We start from the raw sequence: 19,074 nt of genomic DNA, 5'->3' as shown, positions 1-19,074 counted from the left end.
ATTTATGACAAACCCACAGCTAACATCATACTCAACAGTGAAAAGCTGAAAGATTTTCTTCTAAAATCAGGAAAAAGACAAGGATGCCACTCTTGCTACTTCTATTTAATATAGTATTGGAAGCCATACCCACAGCAATCAGACAAGAAATAAAAGGCATCCAGAGTGGAAGGAAAGAAGTAAAACTGTCACTATTTGCAGATGACATGACACCATATATAGAAAACCCTAAAATTTCCACCAAAAAACTATTAGAATAAATGAATTCAATAAAGTTGCAGAACACAAGATTAACATACAGAAATCTGTTGCTTTTATATACACTAATAATAAACTATCAGAAAGAGAAAACAAGAAAACAATCGCACTTAAAATCATACCAAAAAGAATACCTAGAAATAAACTTAACCAAAGAGGTAAAAGACATATACTCGGAAAACTATACAACACTTATGAAGGAAATTAAGGTTGATACATAGAAATGGGAAGATATCCTGTGTTCTTAGATTAGAATGATATTGTTAAAATGTCCATACATCCAAAGCAATCTACAGATTTAATGCAATCCCTATCAAAATACCCATGGCATTTTTCACAGAACTAGAAGAAATTCTTAAAATTTATATGGAGCCACAAAAGACCTTGTATTCCCACAGCAATCCTGAGGAAAAAAGAACAAAGCTGGAGATAACACAATCCCTGATTTGAGACTATACTACAAAACCACAGTAACCAAAACTGCACAGTACTGGCACATACATGCAGACACACAGATCAGTGGAACAGAATAGAGAGCCCAGAAATAAACCCCCACACTTATGGTCAATTAATTTACAACAAAGGAGAAAAGAATATACAATAAGAAAAGACAGTCTCTTCCATAAGTGGTGTTGGGAAAACTGTACAGCTACATGATAAACAATGAAATCTGTAACAAACACTGTAAAACAACTATACTTCAATAAAATAAATTTTTAAAAAATTTGAACATTTTCTCACACCATATAAAAAATAAACTCAAAATGGATTAAAGACCTAAATGTAAGACTGGAAACCATAAAACCCCTAGAAGAGAACACAGACAGAACACACGTTGACATAAATCATAGCAGTATGTTTTTGTACCAGTCTCCTAAGGCAAAAGAAACAAAAGCAAAAATAAATAAATGGGACATGATCAAACTTAAAAGCCTTTGCACAGCAAAGGAAACCATCAACAACATGAAAAGGCATAACCTACTGAATGGGAGAAAATACCTGCAAATATATGACTGATAAGGTATTAATATCTAAAATATATAAACAGTTCATACTACTCAAATCAAAAATACAAACAACCCAATTAGCAGAAACTAGCTTAACATTGTAAGTCAACTATACTTTAAGAGAATACAGGAAAAAAATATAAACAACCCAATTTAAAAATGGGTGGAAGACCTAAATAGACATTTTTTTCAAAGAAGACATAAACACGGCCAAGAGGCACATGAAAAGATGCTCAACATTGCTAATCATCAGAGAAATGCAATACAAAACCACAGTAAGATATCAGTTCACAGGAGGATGTGGAGAAAAGGGAACCCTAGAACACTGTTGGTGGGAATGTAAATTGTTTCAGCCAGTACAGAGAACAGTACAGAGATTCCTCAAAAAACTGAAAACAGAATTACTGCATGATACAACAATTCCACTATTGGCTGTATATCTGAGGAAAACGAAAACAGTAATTCAAAAAGAAACATGCACCCCAATGTTCATAGCAGCACTATTTACAATAGCCAAGAAATGGAAGCAACCTAAGCGTCCATCAACAGACGAATGGATAAAGAAGATGTGGTGTATATATATATATACAACAGAATACAAGGTTGCAGGATACAGAATCAATATACAACATACTCAGCAATAAAAAAGGATGAAAGGACCTAGAAGGTATTATGCTTAGTGAACTAAGTCAGACAGAGAAAGACAAATACTGTATATTATCACTCATATGTGGAATCTAAAAAATAAAACGAATGAATATAACAAAACAGAAACAGACTGAGATACTGTGAACTAGTGGTTACCAGTGGAAAGAGGGGAGGGGCAATAGGAGATACAAACTACTATGTATAAAATAAATAAGCAACAAGGATATTTTGTATAGAACAGGGAAATATAGCCATTATTTTACAGTAACTTTAAACAGAGTATAATCCATAAAAATACTGAATCACTATGTTGTACACCTGAAACAATATGATACTGTAAATCAACTACACTTCAATTAAAAAAAGAAAAAGAAAAACTGGGGAAATCTGAATAAAGTATGGACAAAAGTTCAGGACCAGATGGCTTCAGAGGTGAATTCTATCAAACATTTAGAGAAGAGTTAACACCTATCCTTCTCAAACTCTTCCAAAAAACTGCAGATGGAGGAATACTCCCAAACTCGTTCTATGAGGCCACCATCACCCTGATACCAAAACCAGACAAAGATATCACAAAAAAAGAAAATTACAGACCAATATCACTGATGAACATAGATGCAAGAATCCTCAACAAAATACCAGCAAACCGAAACCAACAACACATTAAAAAGATCATTCACTGGACTTCCCTGGTGGCGCAGTGGTTAAGAATCCGCCTGCCAATGCAGGGGACATGGGATCGAGCCCTGGTCTGGGAACATCCCACATGTCGCGGAGCAACTAAGCCCACGCGCCACAACTACTGAGCCTGCACTCTAGAGCCTGCAAGCCACAACTACTAAGCCTGAGTGCCACAACTACTGAAGCCCGCACACCCAGAGCCCATGCTCTGTAACAAGAGAAGCCATCAGAATCAGAAGCCCACGCACTGCATGAAGAGTAGCCTCCACTCACTACAACTAGAGCAAGCCCACACACAGCAATGAAGACCCAACGCAGCCAATAAATAAATAAATAAATAAATATACATATATATAAAAAGATCATACACCATGAACAAGTGGGATTTATCCCAAGGATGCAAGGATTCTTCAACATATGCAAAACAATGTGATACACCATATTAAAAATTAAAGGAAAAAAGCATATGATCACCTCAACAGATGCAGAAAAAGGTTCTGACAAAATTCAACACCCATTTATGATAAAAACTCTCCAGAAAGTGGTCATAGAGGGAACCTACCTCAACATAATAAAGGCAATATACGACAAACTCACAGCAAACATCATTCTGGTGATGGTGTGGGTGAAAAACTGAAAGCATTTCCTCTAAGATCAGGAACAAGACACTGATGTCCACTCTGGCCACTATTTTCAACACAGTTGGAAGTCCTAGCCACAAGAAACAGAAAGGAAAAAGAAATAAAAGGAATACAAATTGGAAAAGAAAAAGTAAAACTGTCACTGTTTGCAGATGACATGATACCATCCATAGAAAATCATAAAGATGTCACCAGAAAACTATTAGAACTAATCAATGAATTTGGTAAGGTTGCAGGATACAAAATTAATGCACAGAAATATCTTGCATTCCTATACACTAACAACAAAAGATCAGAAAGAGAAATTAAGGAAACACTCCCATTTACCACTGCAACAAAAAGAATAAAATACCTAGAAATAAACCTACCTAAGGAGGCAAAAGACCTGTACTCAGAAAACTATAAAACACTGATGAAAGAAATCAAAGATGACACAAACAAATGGAGAGATATACCATGTTCCTGGATTGGAAGAATCAATATTGTGAAAATGACTATACTAACCAAAGGAATCTACAGATTCAATGCAATCCCTATCAAATTACCAATGGCATTTTTCACAGAATTAGGACAAAAAATCATACAATTTGTATGGAAACACAAAAAAGACCCCCAATAGCCGAAGCAATCTTCAGAAAGAAAAACGGAGCTGAAGGAATCAGCCTCCCCAACTTCAGACTATACTACAAAGCTACAGTAATCAAGACAGTATGGTACTGGCATAAAAACAAATATAGATCAATGGTACAGGATAGAAAGCCCAGAGATAAACCCACACACGTATGGTCACCTAATCTATGACAAAGGAGGCAAGAATATACAATGGAAACAAGACAGCCTCTTCAATAAATGGTGCTGGGAAAAATGGACAACTACATGTAAAAGAATGAAATTAGAATACTCCCTAACACCATACACAAAAATAAACACAAAATGGATTAAAGACCTAAATGTAGGACCGGACACTATAAAACTCTTAGAGGAAAACATAGGAAAAACACTCACTGATGTAAAACACAGCAAGATCTTTTATGACCCACCTCCTAGAGTAATGAAAATAAAAACAAAGATAAGCAAATGGGACCTAATTAAACTTAAAAGCTTTTGCACAGCAAAGGAAACCATAAACAAGACGGAAAGACAACTCACAGGATGGGAGAAAATATTTGCAAACGAAGCAACAGACAAAGGATTAACCTCCAAAATATACAAACAGCTCATGCAGCTCAATATCAAAAAAAAAAACAAAAAAACAACCCAATCAAAAAATGGGCAGAAGACCTAAATAGACATTTCAGCAAAGAAGGCATACAGATGGCCAAGAGGCACATTAAAAGATGCTCAACATCACTATTAGAGAAATGCAAATCAAGACTACAATGAGGTATCACCTCACACTGGTCAGAATGGCCCATCAAAAAATCTACAAACAATAAATGCTGGAGCGGGTGCAGAGAAAGGGAACCCTCTTGCACCGTTGGTGGGAATGTAAATTGATATAGCCACTGTGGAGAACAGTATGGAAGTTCCTTAAAAAACTAAAAATAGAACTACCATATGACCCAGCAATCCCACTACTGGGCATATACCCTGAGAAAACCATAATTCAGAAAGACACACGTACCCCAATGTTTACTGCAGCACTATTTACAATAGCCAGGACATGAAACAACCTAAATGTCCATCGAAAGATGAATGGGTGAAGAAGATGTGGTACACATATATAACAGAATATTACTCAGCCATAAAAAGAAATGAAATTGGGTCATTTGTAGAGATGTGGATGGACCTAGAGTCTGTCATACAGAGTGAAGTAAATCAGAAAGAGTAAAACACATATATATGGAATCTAGGAAAATGGTACAGATGAACCTATTTGCAGGGCAGGAATAGAAAGGTCGACCTAGAGAATGGACATGTGGACATGGGGGGGAAGGGGAGGCAGGATGAATTGGGAGATTAGGTTTGACATAAATACACTATCATGTGTAAAACAGATAGCTAGTGGGAACCTGCTGTAGCACAGGGAGCTCAGCTCAGTGCTCTCTGATGACCTAGATGGATGGGTTGGGGGTAGGAGGTCCAAGAGGGAGGGGATATATGTATACATATAGCTGATTCACTTCACTGTACAGCGGAAACTAACACAACATTGCAAAGCAATTGTACTCCAATAAAAAATTATGTTAGATAAAAAATAAAACGAATGAATATAACAAAAGAGAAACAGACTCACAGATACTGAGAATAAACTAGTGGTTACCAGTGGAAAGAGGGGAGAGACAATAAGAGATACAAACTACTATGTATAAAATAAATAAGCAACAAGGATATTTTGTACAGCACAGGGAAATATAGCTATTATTTTATAGTAACTTTAAATGGAGTATAATCCATAAAAATACTGAATCACTATGTTGTACACCTGAAACAATATGGTATTGTAAATCAACTATACTTCAAGTAAAAAAAGAAAAGAAAAATTGGGGATATCTGAATAAAGTATGGACTTTACTTTTAAAAAAAGTGAAAGCCTGAATGAGTTCCCAAAATGATCAAGAAAATGACACATACGTTAACCCTCACCACTTCTATTTAACATTGTACTAGCGATTCTAGCCAGAGCAACAAGGCAAGAAAAAGAAATAAGGGCATGCAGGTTGAAAAGGAATTTGTAAAACGATATTTACAGATGCTATCATCTTGCATACAGAATATACTAAGGAACCCCTACACACGCACACGCACACGCACACGCACACACACACACACACACACAATTAGAGCTAATAAATAAGTTCAGCAAGATTGCAGGATACGAAATCAATATAGAAAAATCACCTGAATTTCTATACACCTGCAATGAAGAATCCAAAAGTGAAAATAAGAAAGCAATCCCATGGGTGTGCTCAGAGCAGGGGTCTGAAGAAATGGCTCGTCTGTTTACAACACACCCAACAGGAACCTGGGTTCACTGTGACAAGGGGCACAAAACTTGTGGCCTTCCTATGAACAAATACCCAATATGTATCCCCCTGCACTTTTACGTGGCTACCAGGCAGGACCAGTGGGACAGGGCTCAGTACTGGAAGGAAATCTACAGTATTTAGTGGGGGAGTTTGCCACCTAGAGCCTGTCTGGTCCATGCATGGGTGGGCCATGAGTGGTCTTATAGGCATTAGGGCTTTGAACCCCTATTTTCAAGGAAAAAAGAAAAATAGATTCCAACTATATGCCATCCTGGAAAAGGCAAAACAATGGAGACAATAAAAAGATCAATGGTTGCCAGGAGTTTGGGGGGAGAGGGGAGATGAATACACAGAGTACAGATGTTTTTATGAGTGGTGAAAATACTTTGTATGACATTATAATGATTTTATGTCACCATACTTTTGTCCAAACCCATAGAACGTGCAACACTATTCACTTCATTATAGTGAACACTAAGATGAACTAGGAACTTTGGTGATTATGATGTGTCAGGGCAGTTCAGCCTTGGTTAAAAAAAAAAGTCTTAAAAAGAATTAACACGCAGGGTAGACATTTTTGGCAAAATTTTGTTTCACTTTTATATATGTATACATATTATATATGTGTGTGTGTTGGACTGTGATATAAAACGTACTTTTTAGATTAAAAAAATTGCCAGCTACTGTATTTATACTGGCAAATAAAAGCACAAATTAATCTCAAAAAAAGAGAAAGCAATCCCATTTATAACATCATCAAAAAGAATAAAGTACTTACAAATAAATTTAACAAAAGGGATACAAGACTTGTACAATGAAACTACAAAACATCATTGAAAGAAATTAAAGAAGTAAAGAAAGCCTAAATAAATGGAAAGTCATCCATGTTCAAAGATTGGAAGACTTAATATTTCTAATATGGCAATACCCTCAATATTGATTCATTGCAGTTCCTATCAAAATCCCAGATGGCTTCACTGCAGAAATTGACACTACATCTAATAACTACTCACTACACATTCTTTGCAAGTACACAGAATGTTTACAAAATGACCAGTTGCTAGGCCATGGAGCAAAATTCAACATATTTAAATGAACTGAAATACAAACTATGTTCCCTGACTGCAGTGCAGTCAGCCTAAAATCTGTAACAGAAAGATAATTATAAAACTCCAATGTTTGGAAATTAAGAAATACCTCTTCTAAAAAATGCATAGGTCAAAGAAGAAATCAAAGCAGAAATTTGAAAATATTCTGAAATAAATGACACTGAAAACACTACAGATCAAAATTCGTGGGGTCCAACTAAAGCTATGACTAGTGGCCAGGATAAACTTGATACCAAAACCCAGTGAAAGGAAAATTATAGGCTACTTTCACTCATGAACACAGAAGGATAAAAATCCTAATAAAAAAATTAGTGAATCAAATTTAGCAATCTAAGAAGGATGAAATTTTGAATCAGAAATTCAGATTTGGTTTAATATTTGAAAATTGTACTCAATGTAATTCACATTAATAACACAAGGAAAACAATTATATGAACATCTCAATGCAGAAAAAGCATTCTGATAGAATTCAACATCATAAACTCAAACTCAGAAAAGAAGTGAACTAATAACAGTATCTACAGAACATCTTCAGCAAACATCATACTTAATGGTTAAATGTTTAAGGCTCTCCCTCTTAGATCAGGAACATGTCAATTCAATTCACTGTACTGGAGCATCCCAAACAGCACATTTAGGCAAGGGAAAAAAAAAAAAAGATGTAAGATTGGAAAGGATAAAAGCTTCATTTGCAGATATGATATTCGCAGATGACTGTATACATATACAATCCAAAATAACCTAAAGGTAAAGTATTAAAATACAGAGCAATATAAATGCTGAAGCAATAGAAAAATCAATCTTGTTTTTATCTTACAGCTATCGTGAGAAGACGCAATTTAAAAAACACTATTTACGATACCATCAAATCATGTCAAATGCCAAGGAATAAATCTAACAAAAGTTATGCAAGACCACTATATAGAAAACTACATACATAAGACATTATCAAGAGAGATTAAGGGAGACCAGATCAGAGAAAAAGAGGAGTAAGGGCAGGAGAGAGAGAATGAATGTGTTGTACTGAATAGATTGAAGGCAATCCCAATCAAAATTTTTTTGTAAAAATGTACAAGCTCATTCTAAAATGTATATGGAAATGGCAAAGGGGCTAGAAGAGCCAAAGAAATCTTGAAGATAAGTAGGAGAAGCTACTCTTCTGATTCAATATTCTATAACCAAAATCAACACACATAAAGTTACAGAAAATAGGACAATGTGATTTCAGTGTAAGGGTAAATGGACAGACCAGAGAAACAGAACAGACATGAAACAGATGTGAAAACAAACACTACAGAGCACTGGAAGAACAAAAAAGACTTTTCAATAAATAACAGGTCAACTTGGTATCTCTATTGAAAAGCTCACACCACATCCAAAAATAAATTCCAAGTGGAGTGTATGTTTAAATGGAAAAGGCAAAACAATAAAGTTTCTAGAAGATAAATAGAAGGGTAGGCAAAGATTTATTAAACAGAATACAAAAAGCACTAACCATAAAGGAAAACAGTTATACAATGAGTCGTATTAAAATAAAGCACTTCTGTTCATCAAAAGATCTTTTTAGAGACTAAAAAGGCAAGCCACCAAATAAGAGAAGATATCTGCAAAACATCACCACAAAGGGCTCTTATCTAGCGAATAAAAAGAACTTCAAATCAATTAAAAAAGAGAAAAGGATGAAAAACCCCACCAGAAAAATGTGCAAAAGATTTGAACAGGTAATCCACAAGAGAGAATGTCCAAATGGCCAGTAAACTTCTGAAAAGGTGCTTAACTTCATGAGTCATGAGGGAAACACAAACTAAAACCATAATGAGATTCTACTGCTCACACACTAGAATGACTAAAATTACAAAGACTGGCAGCACCATAGGTTAGCGAGAACATGGAACAACAGCAACTCATATACACTGCTGGTGGGATTGTAAATTAATACAACCACTTGGGAAACTGTTCGGCAACAGCTGCTGATGCTGAACATACGTATATCCTATAACCCAGCAATTCTACTTCTAAGTATATACCCAAAAGAAATTGTGCATATACACATCAAGAGACATGTACAAGAATGTTCACATAAGCATTATTCATGATAGCCAAAAACTGGAAAGATCCCAAATACTCATCAAAAGTACAATGAATTAACTGTGGTTTAATACCACAGAATACTATACAGAAATGAAAATGAATGAACTACAGCTTCACCCATCATCACGGATGAATTTCACAATGTTGACTGAAAGAAGGCAGACTCAGTACAGTTTGATTCTATTTACATAAAGCATGAAAACTAGTACAACTAAATGCAATGTTGGAAGTTGCATTGGGCTGTTCTTTATTTTTTGTGCATTTTTTTGTATATTTCAACACAAAAAGTTTTGTAAACACCTAAAACAAAATAATCTGTATGTACTGATTATGGAAGGATCTCTAAAATATATTTTAAGGGAAAAAAGCTGGATGCACAACAGTGTGTATAGTATCACTTGTGTAAGAACAAACATATAGAGACATATTTGCTTTCCTAAGCTTAGATAGAGAGATACACAAGAAATCAAAACCATAGCTGCCTCTGGGAGTAGAACTGGAGCGTGCTAGTAGAGGTGGTAATAGGCTGTTTGCAAGGGAGACTTATTTTTCTCTGTAACCCTTTTGTACATGTGCATATGTTATCTACTCAAAAGAAGCACCTCTGGCAGGGAGGACTGACATGAAAGGGGCATTAAATGTATTGGTAACTCCTCAAATTTGGTCGTGGGTACATGTTTATTGTTGTAACACACTGGCATTACTTATTACAGCTTTTCGTAGGTCAAATATTTAACAATAAACTTAAAAAAAAAAACCCCAAGTATCTGCACAATGACAAACTGTGTATGCTCAATAAATGTTAGTTACCCTCCCCACTCTATTCCCAAATATCTAAACTTATCTCCCACCTATGTCCCACAGGAGCACTTCACTTTCTCTTCCATCTTCTAATGGCTGGTTATGAGGACTTTCTCAGTGGTGTTCTTAGTGTCAGAAATACCTCTGCTACTGTTAAAATTCTACTCATTCTTCAGAACCAACTCAAGTCTCACCTATTCCATGAAGCTCTCCAAAGCAATCACAGCCCGAACTTCACAGGAGAGAAAATGTCTTTCAAAAATAGGAAGATCCTGGGCTTCCCTGGTGGCGCAGTGGTTGAGAGTCCACCTGCTGATGCAGGGGACACGGGTTCATGCCCCGGTCCGGGAAGATCCCACATGCTGCGGAGCGGCTGGGCCCGTGAGCCATGGCCGCTGAGCCTGCGCGTCCGGAGCCTGTGCTCCGTAACGGGAGAGGCCACAACAGTGAGAGGCCCGCGTACCACAAAAAAAAAAAAAAAAATAGGAAGATCCTAAGAGAACACTTAGTGCAATCATTTTCCAGAGGGGGTTAGTTAATGTCAGGTGATAGACATGACTTTATTATAGCTGTTATATATTTTAATGTATATCTACACAAAGTGTACCCACAATGAATAAAAAGAAAGACTTTCATCAATGCATATCATAGTTAAATTTCAGAATACCAGAAAGAGAGATGATCCTAAAAATGCTTAGGGAGTGAGGAGTGGGAAAATAGGTCATGCACAAAGGACAGGGAATCAGAACAGAACCTCTCAACAGCTACACCAAATACTTAAAGACAATGGAATAATATAATGCCATTAAAAATTTAAGGGAAAATAACTTCCAACTTAGAATTCTATACCCAGCTAAACTAAATACTCAAGTATAAGAATAAAAGACATTTTCAGACACGCAAGCTTTAAAAAAAAGTTCCCTCCCATGTAGGCTTTCTTAGGATGTTACTAGAGAATGTACTCCAAGAAAAAGGAAAACAGGATTCAGAAAACAGAGATCCAAAACATGAGAAAAATAAATAAAATGCCCTGAATTTGGTGAAGGGAAATCCCAAGAATTCAGCTATACAGCTGTTCTAGCAAATAACTAGTGCAAATTGCAGGACAGAGGGTTCCAAGAAAGATTTCTTAAAAAAAAAAAAAAAAAGTAGGAGTTTTAGAATTTGGGAGTAAATTGTAAGTAAACAAAAAGAAAAGCAAATTTTATAAGGATGATTATACTAGTGAAAGAAGCCAGACTCAAAATGCTGCATATGGAATGATTCCATTTCTATGATAGTAAAATGGCATTAACAGAATAGAAAACAGATGAGAAGTTGCCAAAGGAGGGCGGTGAGGAAGGGGTGACTACTACAAGGGAATTTCTAAATCCTAACTGTAGTGGTGGCCACACAACTGTGTGTGCTTGTCAAGACTGTAGAACTATACACTGAAAGGGTGAATTCTACAATATTTGTGTCTCAATTTAAAAAGTAGGGGGAGAAAGGGCAGCTTTTAACTCTAAGAAAAACAAATTATACAGAACAAATACAATTGTTGTATACTATATGGCTCTGCTATAAACAATTATATCTCATCACTATCATCATAATGTAAATACACCAACAGTCAAAACTGATATAACTACATAAGGAGAATGATGGAGACCAAATGTGTGGCACAGGGTGCTGTGAATTAAATCCTAATCTCTACAAGAGGAAGAAAATAGATACTCTCTAAAACTGTAAAGTCAAGAAATAAATAGCCTTATAAGCATGTTATTTAGAATGCTGGCTTTCCTGTTTCCTGGACTCTTCCTCTACAAAAGAAAACAGCTACAGTGTGGGCAGTGGTTGCCTGGGGAGGGTGGAACTTGGGGGTGAAAAGTGGGGGCACTGCTGTTATTTGTTACAAGGTTCATGATACCCAGAGATCCTCCAAATTGTATTCAAAATATTCAACTTCACATGGAATTTCTTTTACTACTACTAGTTTGTCTCACAAGGCATTTACTCTCATTTAAAAAATAAACATCTGGGGCTTCCCTGGTGGTGCAGTGGTTAAGAATCTGCCTGCTGGGGCTTCCTTGGTGGCGCAGTGGTTAAGAATCCGCCTGCCAATGCAGGAGACATGGGTTCGAGCCCTGGTCCAGGAAGATCCCACATGCCGTGGAGCAACTAAGCCCGTGAGCCACAACTACTGAAGCCTGCACTCTAGAGCCTGCGAGCCACAACTACTGAGCCTGTGTGCCACAACTACTGAAGCCCGTGTGCCTAGAGCCCGTGCTCCTCAACAAGAGAAGTCACCGCAATGAGAAGTCTGTGCACCTCAACGAAAGAATAGCTCCTGCTCGCCGCAACTAGAGAAAGCCCATGCGCAGCAACAAAGACCCAACACAGCCAAAAATAAAACTTAATTAATTAATTATTTTTTCAAAAGTATCCGCCTGCCAATGCAGGGGACATGGGTTCGAGCCCTGGTCCAGGAAGATCCCACATGCTACGGAGCAACTAAGCCCGTGCACCACAACTACTGAACCTGCGCTCTAGAGCCCGCGTGCCACAACTACTGAAGCCCGCGTGCCTAGAGCCTGCGCTCTGCAACAAGAGAAACCACCGCAGTGAGAAGCCCGCGCACCGCAAGGTAGAGTAGCCCCCATTCGCCACAACTAGAGAAAGCCCGCATGCAGCAAAGAAGACCCAATGCAGCCCCAAATAAATAAATTTATAAATAAATAAGATAAAAATAATCATCTGGATTTTGTTTTCCTTGTGAACAGCTGAGTAGTGTGATGAAAAGAGCCACCATCCAGGCATCTTCAAAGTTGAATTTTTGGCAGATGTTGTATGGGTTTCTTCTCTCGGAATACTTGTGGTTTAACAGTTTACAGGAGTGATAATCTCTTACATCATGCTGCCTAAGCTGTCAACCTGTTTAGTGAATGTGACACTTCCAGTTTTCATTGACTTACTTTTGTCTTTACTGCTTTTCTTTTTAAATAATTAAAGGCTGAATTCCATAAACATAAAATGTATATCTTACTTGTTTAGTCCTAAGATATCTAATGCCTCAAAATGCATTAAGTGCAAGTAAATACCCTTCTTAAAGAATAATGAAGATTAAATACCTTTAATTAATGAAGATTAAATACACTGTTACATTATTCTGATAAAAAACATTAACCAATGAATGCTTATGTCTACTTTAATGGGATTTGTTTTAATATAAGAATGAATTTTATGGTTTGCGAATACAAAAACTGTTTAAATATTATTCATATTTTTAATTAATGAGAATTTATCCTATCTACAGGGTTTTCGATATCAAATTATCCTTGACAGGCAAAGAGACTGTATTTGACTTGAACCGCTAGGTTTCAAATGCTAATGCTCAGAACAAGGTTAAAACAATTGTGCCAACTGAAATTTTAAAAAAAAGAGGAGTCAATCTAAAAAAATATATATGAAGTAACACTCAAGTAGAATTTAGATATGCCAAAAATCACGAAGGACGCAATGACCGGAAATTTGGGAAACAAAACAGGATGCCAGGGGCTTCCCTGGTGGCACAGTGGTTAGAGTCCGCCTGTCGATGCAGGGGACGCAGGTTCGTGCCCTGGTCCGGGAAGATCCCACATGCCACAAACAAAACAAAACAAAAACAGGATGCCAAAACCTAGCCTGTCACCAGATTGCCAAACTGAAGTAGTATCTGTAGGTGCGGTAGGTCATGACCTGTGTGAGCTGCTTTGCCTTGTCTATCCCTTTCCCTCAATTCCTACTGATTGTGCAGAGTCTTGTGCACCCCTGGAAAGGAATCTGGATTTGATTCCAACTGCAATGGGATGCCATTGGAAGGTTTTAAGCAAGGGATTATAAGATCTGATTTGCTTTAGGGATCAAATGTGCTGATAAATGTGAACAGGCTCTGTAAATGCTAAAGCATCATACCAGCATATTTTATTACCTTGATAGAGGTCAAACTGAAAGGGAGAGATGAAAATAAGGAACATTAAAATCCAAGTAGGACAAGGCCCATTCTAAATCATGTGGCCTGGGGTCTTCTCCCAGGCTTCTCTCAAGTTCTGTTTGGGACTTGAGGAAGATCAGGTTTGGTGGAAGAGGAATTAGGAATTCTATTTGCCATATTAAGTTTGAGGTGACCATTAGACGCCTAGGTGGAGATCCTGAGAAAGTATCTGGATATATCCAACTGGAGCTAAAGAGAGAAACCAGGATGGAAATACAGATTTAGGATCTATCAGAATATAGTTTTGCTAAAAACGATAGTTGCTAATCTTTATAGCATGCTTACTATATTTTAGACACCATTTTAAGTGCTTTATGTGTATAAACGCTCTTGGTCCTTACCACAGCTTTAGCAGGTTAGGTCCCATGATTATCTCTATTTTAAAAATGAAGAGGGTTTCCCTGGTGGTGCAGTGGTTGGGAGTCCGCCTGCCGATGCAGGGGACACGGGTTCGTGCCCTGGTCCGGGAGGATCCCGCATGCCACGGAGTGGCTGGGCCCGTGAGCCATGGCCGCTAAGCCTGCGCGTCCGGAGCCTGTGCTCCGCAACAGGAGAGGCCACAACAGTGAGAGGCCCGCGTACCACAAAAAGAAAAAAAAAAAAAGAAGAAGAAGAAACTGAGGCATAAAGAGATTAAGCTACTTGTCCAAAGACACATAGCAAGTATGTACCAGAGCTGGAACTCAAACCTAGGTAATCTGACTCCAGAACTCCTTAAAGCCATGGGGCTGTTTGGGATATACAAAGAGACAGGACTGAGGAAGAGGAGGACAGAGCCCTCACATACAGTATTTCAAGTCAAACAATTTCCTGAGTCCTGAAGATCAAGTGACTGGCACTGTTTCAGGCTCTGCAGACACAAAGAAAAATAAGACACAGTCTCTCAGGAAGCCCACTCTGATGGCTATGAGCTGATGGCAACTATTTACTGAACATTTACTATGTGCCACACACTGGCCAAACTTTTTAGATATGTTATTTCACTCCTCCTAACAGCCCTATGAGGTAGATGTTACTACAGCCATTTTAGAAATAATGAAACTGAGGTTCAGAGAGGTTAAATAATATAACCTAGTTATAAGTGACAGAACTAGGATTCAATCCAGGTCCATCTTACTTCAAAATCTGGTCTTTTCCAAGGAAATCCTGTTACATGCTACAACATGAATGAACCTTGAGGGTATTATGCTAAGTGAAATAAGCCAGGCACAAAAAGACAATGTATGATTCCACTTATATGACGTATCTAAAGTAATCAAATTCATGGAAACAGAAAGTAGTAGAATGGTGGTTACCAGGGGCTGGGGGAGGGGAAAAAAGTAGTTGTTTAATGGGTTGAGTTTCAGATTTGCAAGATGAAAAAATTCTGGAGATCTGTTTCACAACAATGTGAATACTTGACACTACTGACTGCACACTTAAAAATGATTAAGAAGGTAAATTTTATGTGTTTACAACATAAAGAAAAAAAATTTTAATCTGGTCTTTCCAAGTATACCACATGCCATAATGGATATGCTTACTGTGCTATGGAAATACTTGTGAGGATATAATTTATTCTGCAACGTGGGGGTGTAGCAAGGAAGAGATCAAAGAAAGTGACTAAGAAAGGACACATCTGAAAGATGAAGTTCCCCACTTTATCTTCACTATACTTTTGGGAAGGTACATCCATCTCAACCTCTGAAATAGCTCCCATTCCTGTCTGTATACAACTACTGATTACCACAATAACCAGACTAGATCAGGCTCATGAACATTCCAGCACCTTCTATCTGGTGAGCTTCTTCAGTCTCCTCCCATTTCAAGTCATCCAGCACTGGAAACAAATTAAGTGTACTAAATTTCCCCATTCATTAACTTAAAGAACTTCCATGGCTCCCTATTGCCCTCAGAACATAGAGGATTATCAAGACGAGTGCTTAGGAGCGAATTACCTAATTTTTCTGAGCCTCAGTTTCTTCATCTGTGTTGAGATGAGTCCCGACACTTGGTTCAAAAGACTGAGAATTAAATAAAGACACTGTATACCTTGCACAATGCTTGATCCAAAATATGTGCTCAGTAAAGGTGAGTTAGTTCCCTTTCTGCCCATTCCTACATACCCAGCTCAGTAAGGGTCTTTGGGTTAAAGGATAGAGCAAGTATTTCCAGAATCTTAAGGCAGACAGAGAAGAATGCAAAGGGAAAAAAGTTGCTCATCTATGGTTAACTGATGTTCAGGAAAATACTGTTCACCCAGAACTGCTTCTTCATCTGTAACCCTCTACAAACACAGACCACCTGGTCTTTATCTTATAGTCTGTCCTTTTAACCATATGAGTAATATTGAAGTGGTTCAAAATTAAGTTCATATATAAAGTTATACTGTGAAAAGTCTCACTCTCATGCTCTCCCTCATCTACCCAATTCCCACTCCACTCCCACCAATCACTTTATTACTATTCCTGTATTTACTTAAAAAGTTTCTTTACGCAAAAGCTATCCTTAAATTAAGCCAATGCTTTACAGGTGTGTTTGCAACGTAAGTTCCTGGAACATGGGGGCGGAGGGAGTAGAGGAGCGAGCAGCCTAGGTTTATTCATCCCGCTTTACCCTAAAGCAGTGTCCTTCATTCATTCAAAAAAAAAAATGCTAATCATATACTGGGCACTATTTAAGCCAAATACCAAGTATAGCATTAATATTAACTGATTACTCTTCAGGTTTTTACTGTGCACCAGAAATGCATTTAACGCTTTTACACAAATCAGGAAACTGAGGCACAGAAACGTAACTTGCCCAAGGAAGAGAGAGCAGGGTTCTGAATCCAGGCCTGACTCCAGAGCCCTAGCTCTTTACCATGACGCTCTACTCTGGCAAACCAGATACAGTCCCTGCACCCGCTGGAGCTCAGCCTAACGTGGGATACACGCGAGAAAAAGGATAGACAACAAAGAAATATGTAATTACAGACTAAGAAAGTAATGTGGACGGAACGAATTCAGGGCTGTAACTGAATAACAATGGGGACCCACTTTTGAAGAGGGAGGGTTGTGTCGAGGAAAGGCCTCTCTGAGAGAATGACATTTATGATGGCTTGGGAACCGTTTGGGGTTTGCAGTGATGACCCACCGCCCAAGTCACGGGGAAGAAACTCGCGGCCCGTAGAGGCTACAGCAAACTCGCCCAGGGTCCCCCAGACGTGCAAACGTGGCGCAAGGAAGGGAGGATCTAGGAGCTGGGCCTAAGACTCGTACACGCCATCAATGCCCGATGCAGCCCAGCCCTGCTCGGCCCCTAACCCGGAGCCTCTAGCCTGCCGCTGCCCACTGCCCCGCCGCGGCTGACAGCGTCGCGACAGCCCACAGGGAGGCCCCGCGGCCAGCCAAGAGGGGTCGGGCCCGTACAGTGGCGGCCTGGAAAGGCCTCTTGCCCGGCCCCCCCGCCAGCTCCCGCCCGGTCCACCCCGCCCCGCCCCTCCGGGCCGGCTTCGTACCTGCACGGCCCGGACCAGGCCCCGGCCGGTCAGCTGGCCCTGCCGCAGCTGGAGCAGAATGTTACCAGGCCGCGGCCGGCCGCCCCATCCGCCCCAAGCCGCCACAGTTGCCGCCGCCCGTCGCCCTCGGCCGACCCCAGACCCAGCAGCCGCCGGCGCCGCCGCCATGTCTCCTCGTCCGACAAACAGGAAGCAAGCGGCCCCGGGGCCGCGGAGATTCCTACGGGGCGGCGGAGGGGTCGCCGCAGCGCCCCCAGTAGGCCGACGGCGGAGGCGCAAGCCGCGTGGCAAGCGGCCGTGCGCGCCGCGGGGACTGCTGGGAAATGTAGTCTTGCTCTCAGGCGGGCAGGTGCGAGAGAGCGATGTGGCGTTTCTTGCGCCACTCGTCCTTCTGGCCCCTCCGTCCAGCATTTCAGTGAGGTCCCCCGAGGTCGAAGACAGGTCCCCGCGTGTGCATTCTCCCATTTCTTGCCTATTTGGGGAGGTTACAGCCAACTGGCTAGGAAAAGATCTTGGATTCCAGACCAGGAATCAGGCCGTCTGGTCTGATTTCCCGCCCGCTTCTTTCTGCCTCTGACTTGCCACGGACCTCTCTGAGCCTCAATTTCCTCATTAGTTCATTCAGTCAGTAGTTCCTGGGAGCCTAAACAGCCAGGAAATAGTTCCTTGGGGCCAGCTCTGCGCCCAGCACTGAACGGTCCCTGAGAAAACAGTGGTGAGCAGAGCGGAGTAACTAGGTCCCTGTTTTGAAATGCTGGTTACAGGGAAGACAGCACATCCATACACAGACGCACAGTAACAAACTGGGTAACTTGTGTAACTGGGTAGGTTTTTGTGATGTTAAATGGAATAATGGAAGGGAAAAGGATTGGTAAATTGTGACATCATATTCTCTGTCAGAGGACTCTTGTCCTGATTTATCCCCACCAGATAGTATGTTCTGTTCTACTCTGAGCCCAGGTAATCATTTTTTTGGCAAACTTCTGTGCCCGGATCGTGGCATCTCCTCTCCTTTTTTCTTCCTGGGAGGGGGTCTTGTAACATAAATGAAAGAGGAATGCTGGGTGTGATGCAATAAGGAATGGTGGAGATTGTGACCCATAACTTACTGCCCAAACCAGAACTTTTAAGAATGAAAGGATGCTATTAATTACAACGGGACAGCAGGCGTGTAAAGGGACTGTTCCTGGCAAACTGTGATTGTGGTCACCATCCCCATGCCCATCTACAAGGAGTGGTCTCTACTCGCCTCGTGCAGATTGTTGCTGAATTGTCTAGTTTTTCCAGAAGGGCCAAAAGTCTGGGTTTTTATGTGAAATCACTCAATTTAAAAAACTCCATGGGCCAAATAAAACCCTATTTATGATCCCCGGAACAGGGAG

General features: G+C 39.5%; 1 protein-coding gene and 1 non-coding gene across 4 annotated transcripts in view; one reads left to right on the top strand and one right to left on the bottom strand.

Moving 5' to 3' along the window:
• TRPC4AP (transient receptor potential cation channel subfamily C member 4 associated protein) overlaps positions 1-17,909 on the bottom strand; it is a 77,910-nt gene extending 60,001 nt beyond the window's left edge. For all 3 annotated transcript variants that reach the window (XR_003793365.1, XM_029222224.1, XM_029222225.1), the window contains exon 1: positions 17,693-17,909. Coding sequence is in view for 2 of the 3 variants with exons in the window: in XM_029222224.1 (XP_029078057.1) it covers positions 17,693-17,860 (168 nt within the window). In the remaining variant the exon portion in view is untranslated. The remainder of the gene's footprint in view (positions 1-17,692) is intronic.
• LOC114895093 lies at positions 6,136-6,264 on the top strand. The gene has a single exon (XR_003793404.1). It is a non-coding gene; the product is annotated as a small nucleolar RNA SNORA11 (small nucleolar RNA).
• Positions 17,910-19,074: the final 1,165 nt, after the last annotated feature.

The sequence above is a fragment of the Monodon monoceros genome, unplaced genomic scaffold (genome assembly GCF_005190385.1).
Source record: "Monodon monoceros isolate NGI ecotype Baffin Bay Population unplaced genomic scaffold, NGI_Narwhal_1 Super_Scaffold_13, whole genome shotgun sequence".
NCBI classification, from domain to species: Eukaryota; Metazoa; Chordata; class Mammalia; order Artiodactyla; family Monodontidae; genus Monodon; species Monodon monoceros.
This window is presented reverse-complemented; position numbering and strand designations above follow the sequence as displayed.